Here is a 19,024-nt window from a genome sequence, read left to right as displayed (position 1 = left end):
GCTGATCCTCGCCAGGTTTTCCAGCGTAATCCATCCGTATTGTCATTGTGGCCGTGCAGCTCTCACCTCCCCTATACTTGAATGAAGTACAAGTGCAAAGTCATACACTGTTTCGTGTATTATTGAGAGAGAGAGAGAAACACTGTCCCCGAGGGCATTTTACGGTTAATAGTTACATACAGACATCACTTATTTTCTTTCAGTCGCCGATTTTAAAGAGCAATGGAGTCTCATGTAAACGCGAAACGGCTTTTTAATCACGCGCATACCCTAAAGCTTCACACGGGGAATTTAGTGAACCGCAGTCGACTTAAGAAGAAATGTCCGTCTTCGCCTAGTGAGGAGGTAAATGGCATTGCAATGTTCATAGTTAGTTTTGGTCAGACGGGATTTCCAGAGTGATTTTGTTCGCCGTCTGTTTTCAGCCAGAATATTTATATTTATAAGGTCATCTATAAAACTGTTTTTCATCTTAGCGAATCGGCTCCTTCGAACAGTTAATTTCCACGAGCCATTTTAAATAAGCGATTCACTCATTCGTTTTACGTATTCTTTTATTATTTATAATATTTGTTTATATACTGCTTTTATCACTGTTTTCTAAATTAGGATTATATAAATATGGGTATTTTAGTTGTATCGGTTGTTTTTAGTGTTAATGATGTTTATTTTGTGTTCCAGTTTGATTCTTATATGCGCGAAAATAAATTGTGTCAAATGTTGCGTTTTTATGGTTACAGTAGTATATCGCCCACCTTAGCGTATACGTTACGACCAAATTTGTTCTTCTAGTGGTTTACGAACCGGTTCGACCGAATCATAAAAAAGAACCGGCTCAAAAGAGCGATTCGTTGGCGAATCAGATATCCCTATTCGTTATCCGTCTGCTTCCCTTGACGTCATGTTGCCCATGGCATGCCAGTTTATGTTAAATGTGGCTTAAACTGTTAATATGCATCACACTGTTGTTGCATATACTTCAACTGATCATGCTTTTGTTATATATTACACCTTTTGGGGGGATTATTCACACGACACAATCCTCAATTGTAGTTGTGCATACAAGCAATGCTTGGATTACTTAAGAGAGTGCTGTTAGGGCAGGTGTTGTACAGTATCGAGATATGACAAACTGGTCACGCTGATGTAGATTTTCAACACAATGCCCTCTGCATATCTTGTAATTTTAGGAGATGATTGACAAATGACTGTGGAATTTAATATTGGCCAAAACCATCAATAATAAGGTTTAACCTTCCTTCAAACCCATTGGAGAGGATTAGTTGTTATGTTTAAACATGTATAATGATTCAAGAATATAACCAGCAAAGTTATTGATGCAATAAACCGGTATGACTGCACTTTCTTATGGTCTTTGATTGCAAAGAAAGAAATGGCCAAATCTCAGCAGATAGTTCTGCAATTATTAATAGTAAAATACATGTATTTTCTTGAATATAGTGAAATGATTAAGGAATGGATGTTGACAAGATTTTTAAAAAATTCTCCCAATTTGGAATGCCTAATTCCCACTACTTACTAGATCCTCGTGGTGGCACGTTACACACCTCAATCCAGGTGGCGGAGGACAAATCTCAGTTGCCTCTGCTTTTGAGACAGTCAATCTGCGCCTTATCACATGGCTCGTTGTGCTGTGCATGACACCGCAGAGACTCCCAGCATTTGGAGGCTCATGCTATTCTACGCAACCCACACACAACTTGCCACGCACCCCATTGAGAGTGAGAACCACTAATCACGACCACGAGGAGGTTACCCCATGTGACTCTACCCTCCTTAGCAACCGGGCCAATTTGGTTGCTTAGGAGAACTGGCTGGAGTCACTCAGCACACCCTGAATTAGAACTCGCAACTCCAGGTGTAGTAGTCAGCGTCAATACTCGCTGAGCTACCCAGGCCCCCAGATGTTGGCAAGATTTAATATTTTGGTTGTAGCCTGTCTGTTAACATGTTTTAAAATGTTGTCTGATTCAAACCCCCAGCTTCAAGACTGCATCCGAGGCACGCTGAGCGAGTTCTTCGCCTCAACGCTGTCAACACATGACTCGGTAAGACTTTACATGATATTCAGTATGAAAGTGAAAAAAAGGAAATCAGTTTACTACATTTAAATTATTGGGATGGAAACCATTTTTGTAGGTCTTTAAATGCAAGTGAGAATTGTTTTTAGTTTATTTAGTTGGTTTTACACATGTTTTATCTGTCCAGCTACTAAAGTTACTGTCTGAATATCACAGAATGTTGACATGTTAAAGATTTCAGTTTTTCCCACACAGAATAGTTGCTGAAATGATTTCAGACCAAATGAACATAAACGTCTGACCACTGTGTGCGTTGTGGTATAGGGAAACGGTTGTCTGTCAACGACAACATCAAAAGCATATATAGGAACTGGGATAACAAGACAGTTGCTATAGTGATCTATCATGGCATATGGGCCTCTCTTTGTGGCTGGCGTGCCTCTGCTTGGCTTATTTTGCCATTGTCAGCAAATCTGCCCCCTGTCAGTTTATTGAGTTGAGAGTAAAGGTCTTAACATACAAAAGCTAAGGATTATTGATGCATTCCTCCCATGCAGTCCATTAACAAGTGTTTACTGTTTTTACAAGCAAATTGCCTGGGGAGCTTCAAGACATCGAATGAACAATTATCTAACTTTAATGCATTATCCAGGCAGTTACTTAATCACCAGATTTTTTGTGAGACCATGGTTGTGCAATTCAGTAACCATTGTTTTAAGAGAATCTCTGTGTTTATTCCTCAGGAGCTTCCTGGTGTTCTGGACTGCACCATTCCAGAAAACACTGAGGCAATCACCCCAGAGGAGAGAGAGGAATTAAAAGTGTCTGGTAAGGGTAAATAATGTTTCTGCACTATACTGATGCAGTGCCTATTGCAATATTATTAAATGTGTTTATTTGTCTTTTCAGTCAAACTTTTTCTCACTGAGTCAGATTGCTCATCTATCAGAAATGCTGTGGATATGGGTAAGTCCTATTTAAAGGGATAGTTCACCCAAAAATGAAAATTCTCTCATCGTTTACTCATCCTTGTGCTATCCCAGATGTGCATGACTATCTTTCTTTCTACTGAATAGATACATATTTTGAAAATGTAGGTCATTTCATGGTCTCTAAGTCAGGAAGTTTTGGAACAATTGTATTCTTTTTCAACCTATATGTATATGAGTGTTAATTTCTGACCAGTGGTAAATAATGTTGTTTAATTTCACGTTTTGTTCAGCTTGTCTGTCGTTAGGAGTGTCTCAGCTGGACTCTGTGATCATTGCCCCACCTTCATTCCCTGAGGGTGAGGTTCAGACGCTGACCCACCTGCAGCCGCTGTGGGAAGAACTGGAGGGTCTAGTGCATAACCAGAAAATCGCTGCGATTGGCACTTCAGACTTGGACAAAACCCTTCTAGAGCATCTCTATAACTGGGCACAGGTCTGTCAGGACAAACATAATCATTCTTTATCACTACTATTTTCTAATATTAGTAAAGTCATCAAATCTATTAAAAACTATATAATATTTTAGCTTCTTCGAAATAGCCACCCAAGTATTTACCATGTATGCTGGACATTTTTTGTTTTTGGCTACCTTTCCTTTACCATCCGGTCCAACTCTAAAATACATAAATAAATAAACAATTAATTTGTTTTATTTTATTAGTTGCATATTATTTATTATTTATAATATTATTTATTATGTATAGGTACAAAACTCATTTCAATCATTTAATGTTGAAGGGTGTCATTTCCATGTCTCTAGCCCCACCTCCAACTCACACCATTGGTTATGTCAATGTTGTTGTGTTTAGCTGGACAGGCCACTCAAAACAAAGCAGTTTTATAGCATCACAGAGACACAGTGTTGAAAGTTTTGAGAAAACTAACCTACAAATGCAGGGTTACAAAAATAACCTACAAATGCAGGGTTACAAAACTAACCTACAAATGCAGGGTTACAAAACTAACCTACAAATGCAGGGTTACAAAACTAACCTACAAATGCAGGGTTACAAAACTAACCTACAAATGCAGGGTTCCTGCAGATCCTTAAAAATAATTAAAATGTCTTAAATTCAGTTTCCCCAAATTTAAGGGCATAAAAAGTCTTAAATGATACAACAAATGTCTTAATTATCATTTAACTTGTTGTCTTGCATAGGTCTTGGGCATCCTTGTGTTTTCAATTGTTTACATTCAGCACATGTGTACAGTATCGCTGTATGAGTTTAGTAATCTGGTCAACAAATACACCATTTAAAGAGGTTTTAAATTTGGGGGTGGAAAGACATGAATCGTGATTTGACCTACTGTGATTATCAAACTTAAAAAGAATATGATTCAGTTAAATAAATGCATGCACTGCGTCTTTCAGAGTGAAACTGTGTATGACGTCATTTTTATATCACCTACTTGAATTTGAAAAGCCTCTTGAGAATTTTTTTTCTCTTTAAATATTTTGTGTGAATTCACCGAAAAAATTCAGGTTGTGAAATTTAAGTTTTTATTATTCAAGTGGTGGATTTCAGTTTGTGAAATTCAGGTCTCAATATTCAGGTTGTTAAATACAGGTTGAGAAATTAAGGTGGCAAAATTTGAGGATGACATCCGGCAATGCAAAACAAGCGTCGATGTAATCCATCTCTGTCTTGGACAATCGCAAAGCATGGAAACAGCTCAAAAGTCATTTTAAATGTATATATTAGTCGTTGTCTGATGAAAAACAGGTATCTACAAAAAAATAATTTTTCAAGAGCATGGAAAAACTTAATCTAATTTAGATTAAGGCTCCAATTACTTTCTGATCATTCCTTTATTTTAATCTTTTAAGTTATTGATTACTCTGAATCCTCTTCTGTTCATTTACCATTTGATCAGTTTCTAATGAGATTCAAACTGATAGTCTTTAAGTGGCTTCCTCCTACATTAAAGCTTCAGTTATGATATAAATGACTCTTAAAATGGTATTCTCCTGCTCGGTTCCTCTAGAGCGGTTTCTCCTATTTTAAAGACCCAGTATTGATATAAATGATTTCAGAGGAATACAGAATAAATCAAAAAGTAACAATTGATTTGCCAGGTAGGATTTAAAACATAAGCTACAGAAACAAGTCAAAGAACATACCTGGCAGTTGGGAAAACTACATGTAATTGCAAAGCATGGGAAATCTGAATGCAGATTCCTATTATTAAAGTTACACACATTGAGGAGTGGGATCATCTGACTACAGAGAACCCTTAGCTGTGGGCCAGCTTTCCTTAAATATCCGGACAGAATACACATTGTGTACCAAATGGTTATTTTCCTTTGAACAATGAGAATTTGGGAGTGAATGGGTTCTTGGCTTCCTGGTGTTAAACCTTCAAGGAGAATTATTCAGTATTTGGCAAATACCTTATAACTTTATTTTCATTTAGTTTTACAAATCTGGGAAAAAGAACACCTATACCAGACGCACTGACACATTATAAATGATACCAAACTTGTTAAACTAGTTACATTATTTGTGTACATCAGATATGATATTTTGTTACATACAGATCTTAGGTGAGTTTGAGGGGATTCTGAGCTGAAGGGGAACGGAATAGGAGGAGAGGGGAGAGAATGCAAATGAGGTGTGAATTTACAATCTTCTCTCAGTGGGGTGTGGTGCCTCAGGAAGAGTTGCAAATTGTGTAAAAGTTAATATGTTGATTTTCTCAAAGATCATAGATTAGCTCTTTGCCTTTGAATGCAAACACATTGGCACGCCACCTTACAATGCACAATTCAAAAAATAGGAAGAGGTCATTCGGCGCATTCTGTCTATGGTAAAAAAGTCATAATTGCCAAAAGTGGAGATTTGTGTTTGTCATCGGACAGTGATGAGATATATATACTATATACATATAAGGTGACATTTAAGGTGAGACACATAATGATTGATTTTCATTTTAATCTTTCACGCATGAGAAACTATAACACAAAATAAACTATAACAGAATACTGCTGTCTAGTTATAGAAAGAGATACAAGGCAAATGCACTTATTACAAAAAAAACTTCTGTAAGGTATATAGATGGAGTTCAGATTTGTAGTATCATGAAGGTAATGTGGTCTGCTTGAAAATAAACATAATAAATAAGACACTGACAAATCATCAGCAGTCTACAAATGTAATTCATGAGGTTAAACTATCCAGAATTCTGATAAAAAATATTAAAAAGCGAGATGGCATGCTAACTCATGCAATCCAGACTGGTAATGTAAAAAATAGGTACAGAATGTATGTTCTAATATATATATATATATATATATATATATATATATATATATATATATATATATATATATATGTATGTATTTTTTATTTTTTTTTGCAAACTTGCAGTTAAAATTAGGTAGTTTGATTATTCGTTTCCACTGGTAAATTTCCTTTGCCCATATGATTATTAAATAAGGTGAAACTTGCTGTTAAGTGTAGGATCTAATTTAATGATTAAGTTTATCTTTATTCAAAACACATTAATGAACCATTATAATAAGTATCACTAAATTATACCTTTTTGTGTTTTTACAATGTTGATGTCACAGTTGCTTAAAATAACTTTTGATCTGCTTCCATGCTTTGCAATTGTCCAAGATGGAGATGGATTACATCGACGCTCGTTTGCTCTTCCTTGCTTTCCCGGATGTCCTCAACACATTTTGCCACCTGAATTTCACAACCTTTTTTTTTTTTTTAAAAGGTGAACACAAAATGTTTTCATTTATTTAAAATGAACAGCACATTTTTTCGATAACATCAAATTAGGTTGAAAAGTATTTTTTCAAGATCATGAATTCGGAGGCTTTTTCAAATTCAAGTTATGGTGATATACACATGATGCCATAAACGTGGCACTATTTTCTTCAAGCACGCTGGGGCTTGTAAGAGTTTCCAGCTGTTGCAGAGGCAATTATTAGAGGCAATTATTTAGCCATTCGGAAATGTATGACAAGCGATCACTAATAATCAACTGTTGATGATGATGATATCATTTTGATGAAATATGAAAATGTTTACTGTTAATTGTTTATGTTGTATACGTATATTGTAATTCGTTATAATATAATATTTCATCTTGCCCTCCCCATCAAAGGAAGGGAAGACAAAAACATTTCGTATAGGCTTCCAATTTTAAAAACTTTCTTTCAACTCATTATCATATCATCAAAATCCAATATTGGCCAACCTTTAATTTGTATTTATTTATAATATAATGGTACATTAACCAATTTTAATGTGATTTTATATATATATATATATATATATATATATATATATATATATATATATATATATATATATATATATATATGTCTTAAGTATTTTAAACTTGCATACAGCCTACACTGTTTTACTGAGAAGCATTGTTAAGGCCATGTTGAATGTGTGCCTCTGCCTGTTTATGTAAGAGTCTGTGATACATGATTTATTTTTAGATTGTGGGTTTGTTTTGGTATGGGGATACAGTAATAATTGTATTTGTTCAGGTCTTGAAAAAGGTCTTAAAAATACTTTTTATTTTAAAAACTCTACAGCAACCCTGAAATGGCTTACTTAAAATTGTCTCTGCATATTAAAGGGATAGTTCACCCAAATATACATCATTTACTCACCCTCATGTCATCCCAGATGTGTATGACTTTTTCTTCTGGACACAAACTTTTTAGTCTTTTTTATTTTTTTTTTTTTATTTTTTTTTAGAAGATTTCCAAATCTGTAGGTCAATACAAGGCAAGTGAATGGCAGCCAGAACTTTGAAGTTCCAAAAAGCAAATAAAGACAGCTTATAAGAAATCCATATGACTCTAGTGGTTAAATCCATGTCTTCAGAAGTGATGAAACCGATCAATATTTAAGTCCTTTTTTACTATTAATTCTCCTCACTGCCCAGAAGGTATATGCGAAAATAATCTGAATCGCTCAAAACAAAATTGTGTTAGTGAAAGTGGAGATTTATAGTAAAAAAGGACTTCAATATTTATCTGTTTCTCACCCACACATTACCTAAAAAGCTGAAATATTCTTCTAAAAATCTTTGTTTTTGTTCAGCAGAAGAAAGTCATACACATCTGGGATGGCATGAGGGGGAGTAAATGATTAGAGAAGTTTCATTTTTTGGGTGAAATATTTCTTTAAGCTGGGTCTGGAGAAAGTATTTTCACTCAGGAAAAGTTACACACCAGCTTCGAGCATAAACCCTTAGATCAAAAAGTGTTTTGAGATCATGAGAAACAAATTCAGTCAAATGTGTCCAAACTTTTGACTGTTATATTGGGTCCTACTTTAGACAAAGCATGTGTTCAAGTAAATTTTTGGCTCATTTGGTTTTACTTTTTTTTTCATTCATAAAACACAAAATCATTTATTATGCAATTCAAACATCATTTTTTGTTATTATAGCTTTTTACTCTTTCACGATATTTAGGTAAAGCCGAGCAGTAATCAGGTGAATCTGGCCTCCTGCTGTGTGATGCCTCCAGAGCTCACTGCCTTTGCTAAAGAGTTTGACATACAGTTGCTAACTCACAATGACCCCAATGGTGTGTATTTCATTTAAGTCACTGGGCTTAATGATTTATGATGAAATAACATTAGTAACAGCTAGGAATGCAAATCTTGTTTCTTGTATGTAGAGCTAATCAGTGCAGCAGGCTTCCAGGAAGCAGTGCAGGAGAGCAGTAAGGAGCTGGAGGTGGTTGACTGGAGGCTGGAGTGGGTCTTGCGTTATTCCATCATCGTCAAGAGCAGAGGCATCATAAAATCCAAGGGCTACATCGTTCATGCTAAAAAGAGCAGCAACCATTAACACATCCTGTTTGAATAGTTTTTGAATAGGGGGTCCTGAATTTTACTCTACCAAATTCATAAGAGAACTTAATTAATCGGTGATGAATTTGTCACATGAAAGTGAATTTGAGTCATTATTTTGAATGGAAGAAATGGAAATTCACTTGACACTTTTAACAGTTCACACACACTTAACAACAAATCAGAATGTTGATTTATACAACTTCAACTCTTTTGACTTATTTCTCTTATAACTTAGAATATTCAGATGTCTGTCTGTTCTCATAGACATATGTAAAGTGCCTCATTTTGTGTTTCTCTGTTTTTATCAGCTTGACCTCATGTTTTTTGCTTGTCCACAGTATGTATCCAAAGGGTAAAAATCTAATGTAAAACTGTTAATAGTGGTTGCTGAGACTCCAGAAAAAAATAGAGATGCTCCAAAGAAGTTTTTTTTTTAGCTAGTTAGGTATTTAAGTACATGAATGATCAGAGTTTTAACTAAGAGGACTAGAACAGCCTCATTTTCAAGCAGATTTATAGAAGAGATACAGCTATATTGCCCTAATGGTTTTGGTGGAAAACTTTTCATGCATTTATAAAAAAAAATTTGACTAGAATGGGGTTTTACAAACAGTGTGCCATAAATTTGTATATTTTTTACTTCAAATTGTAATGTCATATTTTAAGTTCTGCTTGCATTTTAAGTTTGTATTACTTATGTTGACTGATGCTTTTCTTAGAATGATCAGTAGATGTTTTGTTACTTGTCAATAGAAAATTCAATCTCTTTTGCATCCCCGTGTAAGCTAAATGCGTTGCATATCTGAGATAAAATATTCAAATGAGGAACTGTAGTGGGATGCTGTTTGCATGTATGGCACACAGCATTAATTAGTTGTATATAAAACACTGGAAAATTCCACACTTGAAGGAAACAAAAGAATGTAGTTCCAGTATCTAGCGAATTTTCAGAATATATATATATATATATACCTGTGTTATATATACATCAGAAAAACGATTACTGTCGGGTTCAAATCGTTGATGTACTGTTCATGTAATTACTATTTTCTAATCCCATATTGTGTTAAACATATTTTTAAACTATAAACTTCAGAATAGAAAATGAACCATGAACTGGCATTGTGCTGTCATTCATTTCAAATACTTGTGTCCTGAGACCCAGCAAAAATCTAACTTTTGGCATTCAGATCATTTTTACTATTGTATTTGGTATACAAACATTTAATGTTTAGAAATACACAATATATTATTATTGAATGATCTCGAGTATGTTAAGATAACAGATACTAGTAAAACCTACAGATTCCATATCATTTATTTGAACTCACCCAAAACACAGATCTGCTCATCTGTGTTTTCATGCGTCGATCACTCGTGCCTGAGTGTTTAGAACAGACGTCACCCAGGCGGAAGTACACTGTGCGTCATCCGTAGCAAGATGGTGGCCACCAGGAGAGGTGCACGCGTGGGCTCCCCAACGAAAAATACCAGCGATGAAGCTTCTGTTGTCACGGTAAGCAGTATAGCCTACTTTCCCTGCTTTAGCTATTTGGTTATTATATTCTTCGCAACGGCAATGTCTGGATTTAAATTTAGTGCTTAATGTACACTCTTGCCAGAATGAATCGCAGCATGTGTCCATACATACATACATACATACATGCCTGCCTGGGCAGTAAAGTGTGGTGAAACTTCCTGGGATACTAAATAACGACTATACCTGGAAAATAACGAAAGCCTGTTTGCCAAAATAGAAAAATATTGCCTTATTTGTATTCATTGTCGCATGTTTTGCATTCTGCTTCCTCGGCTTGTCTGTTTCAAGCCCCCCACAAAATGCAAGACTAAACTGTAGCATTGAGTTGCTATTAGGACATCGTTGGATCTGCATTTTGTCAACGTGTGATATGTAGTGTTTAAAGTATTTCCAATTACAGAGCTACCTTATTGCCATATGTCTGAATATATTAAATTATTAATGCATTCAATCATACATCTGAAATGTAGCTGAATGTTGCGAAGCCTGTTTAGAAACACATTTCAGCCTGTTTAGAAACACATTTCAGCCTGTTTAGAAACACATTTCAGCCTAAAGTAAAAGAGAAAAAAATCTATGTTTCCTTGAATATGCCACCCATATTTATATTTTCATAATTTTACAACTTTAATATTGACATTTTATTAATGTATTTATACCTCACGATTACTTACTAAAACAGTATTGATATATTTGTAAAGTATTTATAGACGATGATATTATTTGTTGTATTGCCTTTTTATGCTGTTTTTAATTTCTAAATGCGTCTCGACAGGATAATTTTAATTGCTGAATTGCAGTAATGATACTTATGGTATTAAGAATTTGGGGAAATGTGCTTTATCCTTTATTTAATTAGGACTATTTTTATTGTCCTTTTAATAGACTTGATAGATCGCAAAATCGAATTTATTTATATTAAAAGTGTACTATGTTTTCTTTTGATTTTGTGGTGAAATAAGGCTTGGCCCTGGACATGTACTTCAAGTGATTCACTCGCATCTACAGCCGTGGCCAAAAGTATTGTCAGTGACCATACATTTTGTGTTTCGCATGCAAAGTTTTCTGCTTCAGTTGTTGTGGTTGTTGTGGTGTTGATTCATATTGTTTGTAGATTGTGCAGAGTGATCAGATGCATTTTAAATGGTTGCAAAAAGCTTCATTGGCCAAAAATTTAATTAACTATATCACAACCCAAATTTCACTGTTTTTTGGCCCTGGCAGCTACCAGCTAACATTTCACTAATCATATCAGCAGCACCTGGGAAAGTGAACGAGTACTAGTCAGGTGAAAGCACTATTATTCTGATTGGATTATAAGAGCAGACTGATTACTATAAAAGGAGGAAAGAAGTGCTTCCAATCATTGTGTTCTTGTTCTCAATGGTTCATCGCTTTGCATCAAAATGGCCTCCCATGCAAGGAAATTGCTGCAAAGAATATTGCACCTGAAAGAACCATTTACTGGATCATCAAGAACTTCAAGGAGAGAGGTTCAACTGCAGTGAAGAAGGCTTCAGGACATCCCAGATTGTCCAGCAAGTGCCAGGACGTCTCCTCCTGAGGAGTCAGTTATGGAATCGTGTCACTACTAGTGCAGAGCCTGCTCAATATTGGCAGAAGGTTGGTGTGAGTGCATCTGCACGCACAGTGAGGCAAAGATTTTTGGACCATGTCCTGATGTCAAGAAGGGCAGCAAAGAAGCCACTTCTCTCCAAGAAAAACATCATGGACAGACTGAAATTCTGCATGAAGTACAAGTAGGGCTGGGCGATAAAACAATATTGATATTTATCATGATAAAGAAAATCCACGATAAGCGTTTGAGGAATTTTCACTATTTACTGCTTGTCACTTAAACGCAAGCAGTTCGGCTTTCTCAGGCTTCTTTTCCACCGGGGCGGACGAAATCTGCTCAAAGGCGCTCGCAGTGCTATGAGAGAGCTTGCTCAGCACCGCTGCCAATCCTACGATCCACCTTGGAAGCATGACGCTCTACTTTCATAGGAATTAATTGAAAACGCTCACAACACGCCAGTGTTAACGTAATAAAATAAAAAAAAAATTCTAATTTTTTTCTCGGGACACCCCTGAACACACATTCTGCATCATTCCACAGTCACAAGGGCTTCTATGCCCCATACTTTGGTATCTGAATTTAAAGAAATGTAAAAAATATTGAATTTTTATGCAAAAATATTCCAACAAATACTGGACTCCTGTCACTATGCTTCAGAACAAACCGATGATCTTTTAACATTCTTTTTCAATTGCTAAATTATAATATGTTTTAATATTTTGGTAAAAGATCCCACAGATCCCACTGCTTTGGCCGTCTCTGGACCCCCTGTGCAGTTTTGTAGAGCCTAGTTTGACTGTTTAGAATTCATTTTTTCTTTCATCAACTTTGAAATAAAAAAAGTGCAATATGTAAATTATATCGTGATGCATATCAATATCGAACAATCGCCCTGACCTAAGTACAAAGATTGGACCGCAGAAGACTGGTGCAAAGTTATTTTCTCTGACGCCCCTTTCCGACTGTTTGGGACATCTGGAGAAGAAAAGGTGAATGCTACCATGAGTCCTGTGTTATGCCAACAGTGAAGCATCCTGAGGCCATCCATGTGTGGGGTTTCTTTTCATCCAAGGGAGTGGGCTCTTTCACAATTCTGCCCAAAAACACCGCCATGAATAAAGAATGGTATCAAAACGTCCTGCAAGAGTAACTTCTCCCAACAATCCAGGAGCAATTTGGTGATGATCTGTGCATTTTTCAGCATGGAGTACCATGTCACAAGGCAAGAGTGATAATGAAGTGGCTCGGAGATCAATACATTGAAATTTTGGATCAGTGGTCAGGATCTTAATCCCATAGAAAACCTGTGGTCAATCCTCAAAAGGCGAGTGGACAAGCAGAAGCCCACAAATTGTGATCAACTCTGAGCACTAATAAGGCAACAATGGATCGGCATCAGTCAGGATTTGGCTGCTATCCAGCATGCCAGAGCGAATCGCAGAGGTTACGAATAACAAGTGTCAACGCTGTAAATATTGACTGCATATGTTGAATGTTTTTGCCAATAAAAGCCTTTAAAACTCATGAAATGCTTACCATTGTGTTCCAGTATACTATAGAAACATGTGAAAATAATCTACAAATACTGAAGCAGAAAACTTTGCTAAATTTATGTCACTGCCAATACTTTTGGCCATGGCTGTGTTAAAGAGGTCGGCAAACCTTTTTGACATGAAGTGCAGATTTACATTTTCTTTGTTAATCACTGTGCTACTGTGGACTTTATTAATCATTACAAAAAAATGCTACCTAATTGGTCTGAGAAACTATAGGTTAGCCAGCGTTAAACCCTTACAAATCAGGAAGCGACAGCATGGGTAATGCAAAGCAGACACGTTTGCGGTATTAGCGGCCTGTGTGTTTGTGTGCAATAGTTTGCACACTCCTAACTAAACATGTTGTGTGATTTATGAGGGATTGCATTAAGAGGTATATAGCCGGGCAAGTGCGAGGGACTTCATATAATTAAAATACTTGCTACTCTCTCTTGCAGCTGCTCGTGTGCCAGTGATTATCCCTTCATGCCATAAGTTACAACACTGATCTATAATTTATTATCTTTGTATCTCAAATCAATTGCCATAAAAGTCACACTTGTGTTTTAAAACATGAATGCTAACTATGATAAATCCTGACATGATCTGATACAAATCTTGTTCTCACAGGAGCCCACTCCTTCAACCAGAAGAACACGACGTAGAACTGTAATAGAGACACAGTCGCAGTCAGAACTCACTAGTGACTCTCAGCCAGATAAGCCAAAAGATGACAGTGCTACCCCTTCCTTACGAGCAAGTCCACATAAGAGAGAAACTAGAAGATCCAGGCGTCTTCCTGCAAATAAAAAACAACCTGATTCTACCCATGAAGCTGACGTCTCGGAATCAGAATCCTGTTGCTCTGCAGTTTCAGATGTGCAGGCGACACCTAGAACTCGTAAAAGAACTGTGGTGCGTGAGAAACCTAAAGGCACAACACTGGATGAAGAGTCTGATGCTGAATCCTGCTCCTCTTCAGTTTCTACGACCCGTTCTCCCAGAGCCCGACGCAGCCTGAGGAAACGAGTTCAGACTGCAGCAGCCTCTAATGCTGCAAAGGGTGATGATGCCAGGGATCTGTCAGGGGCAGAGTCTTGTAGCTCTGTTGTGTCTCTCACTAAAGTTCTGGACACGCGTAGAATAACCAGGAGCCGCAGAAAAACTGTGGTTGCCACCACAGAAGCAGACCTGTCAGAACAAGATTCGTGCTCGTCTAATGTTTCCGGCCTTCGGGGCTCAGTGGTTCGCAGGTCCACACGAAACCAGAAGGTAAAACAAACCGAACCAGTCCCTTTGAACTTGGACGATACCACAGACACCCCTTCCTCTCCAAGGTCCAGCAGATCAAGAGACCCTAGACGCAAGGCAAAATCAGGAGTTGAAGACGTATATAGCTCTGAAGGATGCAAATCTGGTCCTAGCATGAGTCCCTGGAGATCCACCAGGCGTCAAGCCAAACTGAACACTTTGGTTGGTGAGTCCGATTCAGAATCGGTAGCTACGGATATATGCACCTCTCAAGGTAGCCCAAGCTCTTTAAGAGGAAGGGGAACTCCTTCTAGTAGCAGAACTGGCTCTGCCAGTAGTAACCGGGCTTTTCCTGTAACCAGGACAAGAAGCAAAGCAAGAGATACCTCTGATTTGAGCGTTACCCTAACAAAACTTGCTGCCATGCCTGAGAAAAAACTAGAGCACAATGAGCATGAGCCAGTACCTCCCCATCCAGAAAGTCTTCCGGTACCAAAAGATGAGAAAGTTGAGGACACATTGGAACAGTTGGACAGCACCATAACAATGGACACCAGTGAAGCCCAGGAGAGCACCATGATTGAGGGCACATTTGGAGATCTCACTCTATTTCTCGAGCAGGATGAGCCAGTCGAAATGCTGGAACCTCAGAGCATGAAAGAGACTGAGTGTCAAGTTAGAAGTGTGACTGTGTTTGAAACCACAGACCTGGTGGAGGACTGTGGGACAGAAACACAGATGCATGAAACCTTGGCTGATTTTGGCATTACAGTTACTGAGGACAAAGAAGAGACCGTAAATGTTGCAGTGGAAGAAAATGAGCCAGAGTTTGTAGATGCAAACCATGCTGTTGATGATGATGCATGTTCTGAGCCTCCTAAGGAGCATACAGTAGGTGCCACCTCAGAGGATCCTGTACAAGCTATGGATGAGAAGATTGTGATAGATATTGAGGAACTTGAAATGGTTAACTGTAAGAAAGGCTTTGTAGTTATCAATGAACCTAGTGACACCGTTAAGGCAACTGTGGATGAAGCTTCTATAACATTTACTGATGTGGAAGGCCCCTCATCAAGCTCAAATACTCAAGCTGATTTGTCTACTTCAGAAGAACCATTTAGGAAAGCTCCTCCACAGATAGGAATGATCAGTTTACTAGACAGCAGTGAGGATGAGGAGAGTGCTGAAGGTCTATCTGCAGATGAAGAGGAGGAGGATCAATCACAGGAAGCTGAAGACATGCAGAGTGAAGAAGAATCTATGTACCCTTATGGAAATCAGATGTCAGTAGAAGCAGAGGCTCACAGTAATGGACTGTTTGTCATAGACACTAGGCCCGGACTACGGTCTGAGGAAAAGTACTATGTTGATGCAAAGCAAACCGAGGAAGAGGATGAGGAGGATTTTGTTGATGAGGAAGAAGATGAAGACGAAGATTCAAAAGTGCTCTTTTCAACCAAAAAGCCTCTGTAAGTTAATTTTATTGTCCCTGTATATTGTGCTATTTATTTAGTCACATTTTTTAGTTTGAGCTCCCCAATCAGCATAGCAACATTGACTCAACCAATGGTGTAAGTTTGGGGTGGGACCACCTGTTTTACGACCAGTGGAAGACGGGTGTTGGAGAAATCAAACATTACATTTTTGAAATTCTGTTAGTAAATGACGCTAGTTTTTTTTATACAGATATTACACAATTCACCTTTTTACATTTTTCTTGCAGTTTGAAAACATTTTCAACACTGGTTTTGTCTTTGTCTCTCAGGACACAATTATCCAGTTCCATTGATACAGGTCTGAAAATGAAGGAACTTGGCGGTTTGTACATCAGTTTTGATGGCAGCAAGCCAAAGAGTCTTTCCAACAGTTTGAAAATGCAGAAGAACAAGAAAAATCAGGATGAGGTAAATTAATGTTATCGATTTATATAATTTATTGTTCTAGGTGAAATAATAGTCAAGTTGCATATCTGAGGAAAAAGTACTCTGTAATTAAAAATGAGATACTGTATTGGAGACTTTAAACATTTCATCAATTGTTAATCGAAAATGTTTATTTTGTAGTTGCTGAAGAAGAGTGTTATCGTTCCGGATTTGGAGAAGCAAGATGCTGTGCCACCTTACAAGGAATCAAAGCATGCTGCTAAACTCAAGCGCAAGGTTTTAGATCATTTTAACTCATTAGGGCCCAAGCACTGAATGTGCAGAGGCCCTATTGTTCTAAGGACTATTATTATTCTTTCAAGGTTTTTGGTACTTAACGTGTGAAAACTCTTGAAATTTTGCACACATCTCAGAGTCGTCGTCCATTAGGGCTGGGCATAGTTGTGGGGGTGGGCTCACTCTGTAGCGACCCCTTGAAAATGGGCACGTAAGGGGGCTCTGTAGCAGTAAATTCATGAGTCTGTCAACACATTTAGACTATTATGCCAAGACATTGAAGATGCTAAATTGTGAACCGTTTTGATATATTGAACGGTGTTGCCATGGTGAGGGATTAAATGAATGGCGAAAAATGGGAAACCAGATGCGTCTCATCTTCTGTGTGCAATGTGTGAGTTCAATCAAAATTGAGATGCATGTTTAGTCTTTGGGGATAGTCACATCCATGTGATTATCCCCAATTTTGGGTCACTATCATAACGCCACCAAATGGCAGCAGGAACTGTGCCACTTACAACAAACTTTAAAATTGTGTTCACCTTGCATTGTTTTCTGAAAGCCACCGGGTGGAAATGGACCCATGGTGCTTGGGCCTGTCATCGTTGCTTGCAGCTATATTATTATGACTGTCTAGTTACCTAATGTGTACCTGTTTGGACCATTCATGCATAAAATATTTAATTTAATGGGAGTTTTCACCATTTTGTACCACTTTAAATTATTTCTCAAAATAATCTGACAATTTTTTTATTTGAAATAGTATTGTACTTTTGGGTCTGGGTTCTATTAATTGCATATTGGCAACATATATTAATCTTATTTATATAATCTGCTATATTCAGTTGGAAAGAGAAAAGACCACTGGTGATGGCTGGTTCAACATGAAAGCCCCTGAATTAACAGAAGAGCTCAAAAATGACCTGAAGGCATTGAAGATGCGCTCGGCCATGGACCCAAAGCGCTTCTACAAGAAAAATGAAAGAGATGGATTTCCTAAGTACTTTCAGGTGAGTAGGAAGTCTTTATCAGCAATAATTCCTTAAACAGTACTATGGGGAAGACACAAAGTCTAATTACTTTCATTCAGAAAGCTATTGATTTGAAAAAGAAAAAACTTGTCATGAAAACAACATTGTAAATGGTAGCATTATAAAACCCCATAAAGGTAGATAACTGCTTTGCAATTAACCACAGCAATACATGTTCAAAGAAAGCAGACAACTGCATATTATTCTAGTCTTTTCAGTAAAGTTTCACTCTTTGTTTCAGGTTGGCACAGTGGTTGACAGCCCAGTGGACTTTTATAATTCCCGAATCCCCAAGAAACAAAGGAAAAGGACCATTGTGGAGGAGCTGCTTGCTGATGCAGAGTTTAGAAGGTAAGCTCATGAAACTTTTTGGAGTAAAACATGTTGAATTAGTGGGCTTTTATTATTGACTGTTGAATTGTTTCATCACAATGGGTTTAAATTGTCATTCTAACACACATTTTTTCCCCTCTTTTCAGCTATAACAAAAAGAAATATCAGGAGATCATGACCGAAAAAGCAGCACACGCTGCTGGCAAGATGCACAAAAAGAAGCATAAATTCCTTAAAAAGAAAACTAATAAATAACTTTGTATGACAAATGACATTTTCTTTCTGCTTGTGATATTTTTACTAGAGCGAAATTCCAGTTTAAAAATAAGGCTTTTAATGTAATGGCTTATATTTTTGGCAACCAATGTAAATTCATTGCTTGTGTAATGGTTTTTAAAATTTTAGTGGATTATTGCAAGTAATGTTTTGAAGAATCATTTTGCATGCCAAAAAACATTTTTACAAAATTTGTACAGAGAAAAACACTGACTACCACTACTTTTCATTGAAAAGAGAAAAGTATCCTGTGGATTGATAATCTGATTGAGAAGACCGATTAATTACAAACAGTCATTATGTCAGACGTATCTTTCTGGCTTTGTGGATTAACAATAAATCAAGTCAAACAAATGTGTGCTTTTTTTTTTTTTTCTTTACAAATACACTTATTGGATTATCATTAAAACAGTGAACATGCTTGCATCATTTTGAGGAATACACTTTCA

At 37.0% G+C, this 19,024-nt stretch overlaps 2 protein-coding genes across 2 annotated transcripts; both read left to right on the top strand.

Moving 5' to 3' along the window:
• Positions 1 to 77: 77 nt before the first annotated feature.
• On the top strand, positions 78 to 9,981 carry LOC127621494 (glutamate--cysteine ligase regulatory subunit-like). The gene is made up of 7 exons (XM_052095126.1): positions 78 to 345; positions 2,004 to 2,069; positions 2,786 to 2,870; positions 2,952 to 3,008; positions 3,265 to 3,467; positions 8,486 to 8,600; positions 8,694 to 9,981. Exons 1-7 carry the CDS (start codon positions 223 to 225, stop codon positions 8,864 to 8,866), a joined length of 822 nt encoding a protein of 273 aa, XP_051951086.1. The 5' UTR covers positions 78 to 222; the 3' UTR covers positions 8,867 to 9,981.
• Positions 9,982 to 10,276: 295 nt separating this feature from the next.
• dnttip2 (deoxynucleotidyltransferase, terminal, interacting protein 2) lies at positions 10,277 to 18,590 on the top strand. Its single transcript, XM_052095118.1, has 7 exons — positions 10,277 to 10,387; positions 14,156 to 16,245; positions 16,542 to 16,680; positions 16,840 to 16,935; positions 17,781 to 17,945; positions 18,208 to 18,317; positions 18,446 to 18,590. Exons 1-7 carry the CDS (start codon positions 10,313 to 10,315, stop codon positions 18,552 to 18,554), a joined length of 2,784 nt encoding a protein of 927 aa, XP_051951078.1. The 5' UTR covers positions 10,277 to 10,312; the 3' UTR covers positions 18,555 to 18,590.
• The last annotated feature ends 434 nt before the right edge of the window (positions 18,591 to 19,024 follow it).

This window comes from Xyrauchen texanus, chromosome 27, assembly GCF_025860055.1.
Source record: "Xyrauchen texanus isolate HMW12.3.18 chromosome 27, RBS_HiC_50CHRs, whole genome shotgun sequence".
NCBI classification, from domain to species: Eukaryota; Metazoa; Chordata; class Actinopteri; order Cypriniformes; family Catostomidae; genus Xyrauchen; species Xyrauchen texanus.
This window is presented reverse-complemented; position numbering and strand designations above follow the sequence as displayed.

What these genes read in the sequence shown, in the direction of transcription:
- LOC127621494 (XM_052095126.1), top strand. Translation starts at nt 223, where the DNA reads ATGGAGTCTCATGTAAACGCGAAACGGCTTTTTAATCACGCGCATACC. An exon ending in ATCTCTATAACTGGGCACAG is followed by an intron (nt 3,468 to 8,485) that starts GTCTGTCAGGAC and finishes CACGATATTTAG; the next exon opens with GTAAAGCCGAGCAGTAATCA. An exon ending in AACTCACAATGACCCCAATG is followed by an intron (nt 8,601 to 8,693) that starts GTGTGTATTTCA and finishes TCTTGTATGTAG; the next exon opens with AGCTAATCAGTGCAGCAGGC.
- dnttip2 (XM_052095118.1), top strand. Translation starts at nt 10,313, where the DNA reads ATGGTGGCCACCAGGAGAGGTGCACGCGTGGGCTCCCCAACGAAAAAT. An exon ending in ACAAGAAAAATCAGGATGAG is followed by an intron (nt 16,681 to 16,839) that starts GTAAATTAATGT and finishes TTTATTTTGTAG; the next exon opens with TTGCTGAAGAAGAGTGTTAT. An exon ending in GCTGATGCAGAGTTTAGAAG is followed by an intron (nt 18,318 to 18,445) that starts GTAAGCTCATGA and finishes CCCTCTTTTCAG; the next exon opens with CTATAACAAAAAGAAATATC.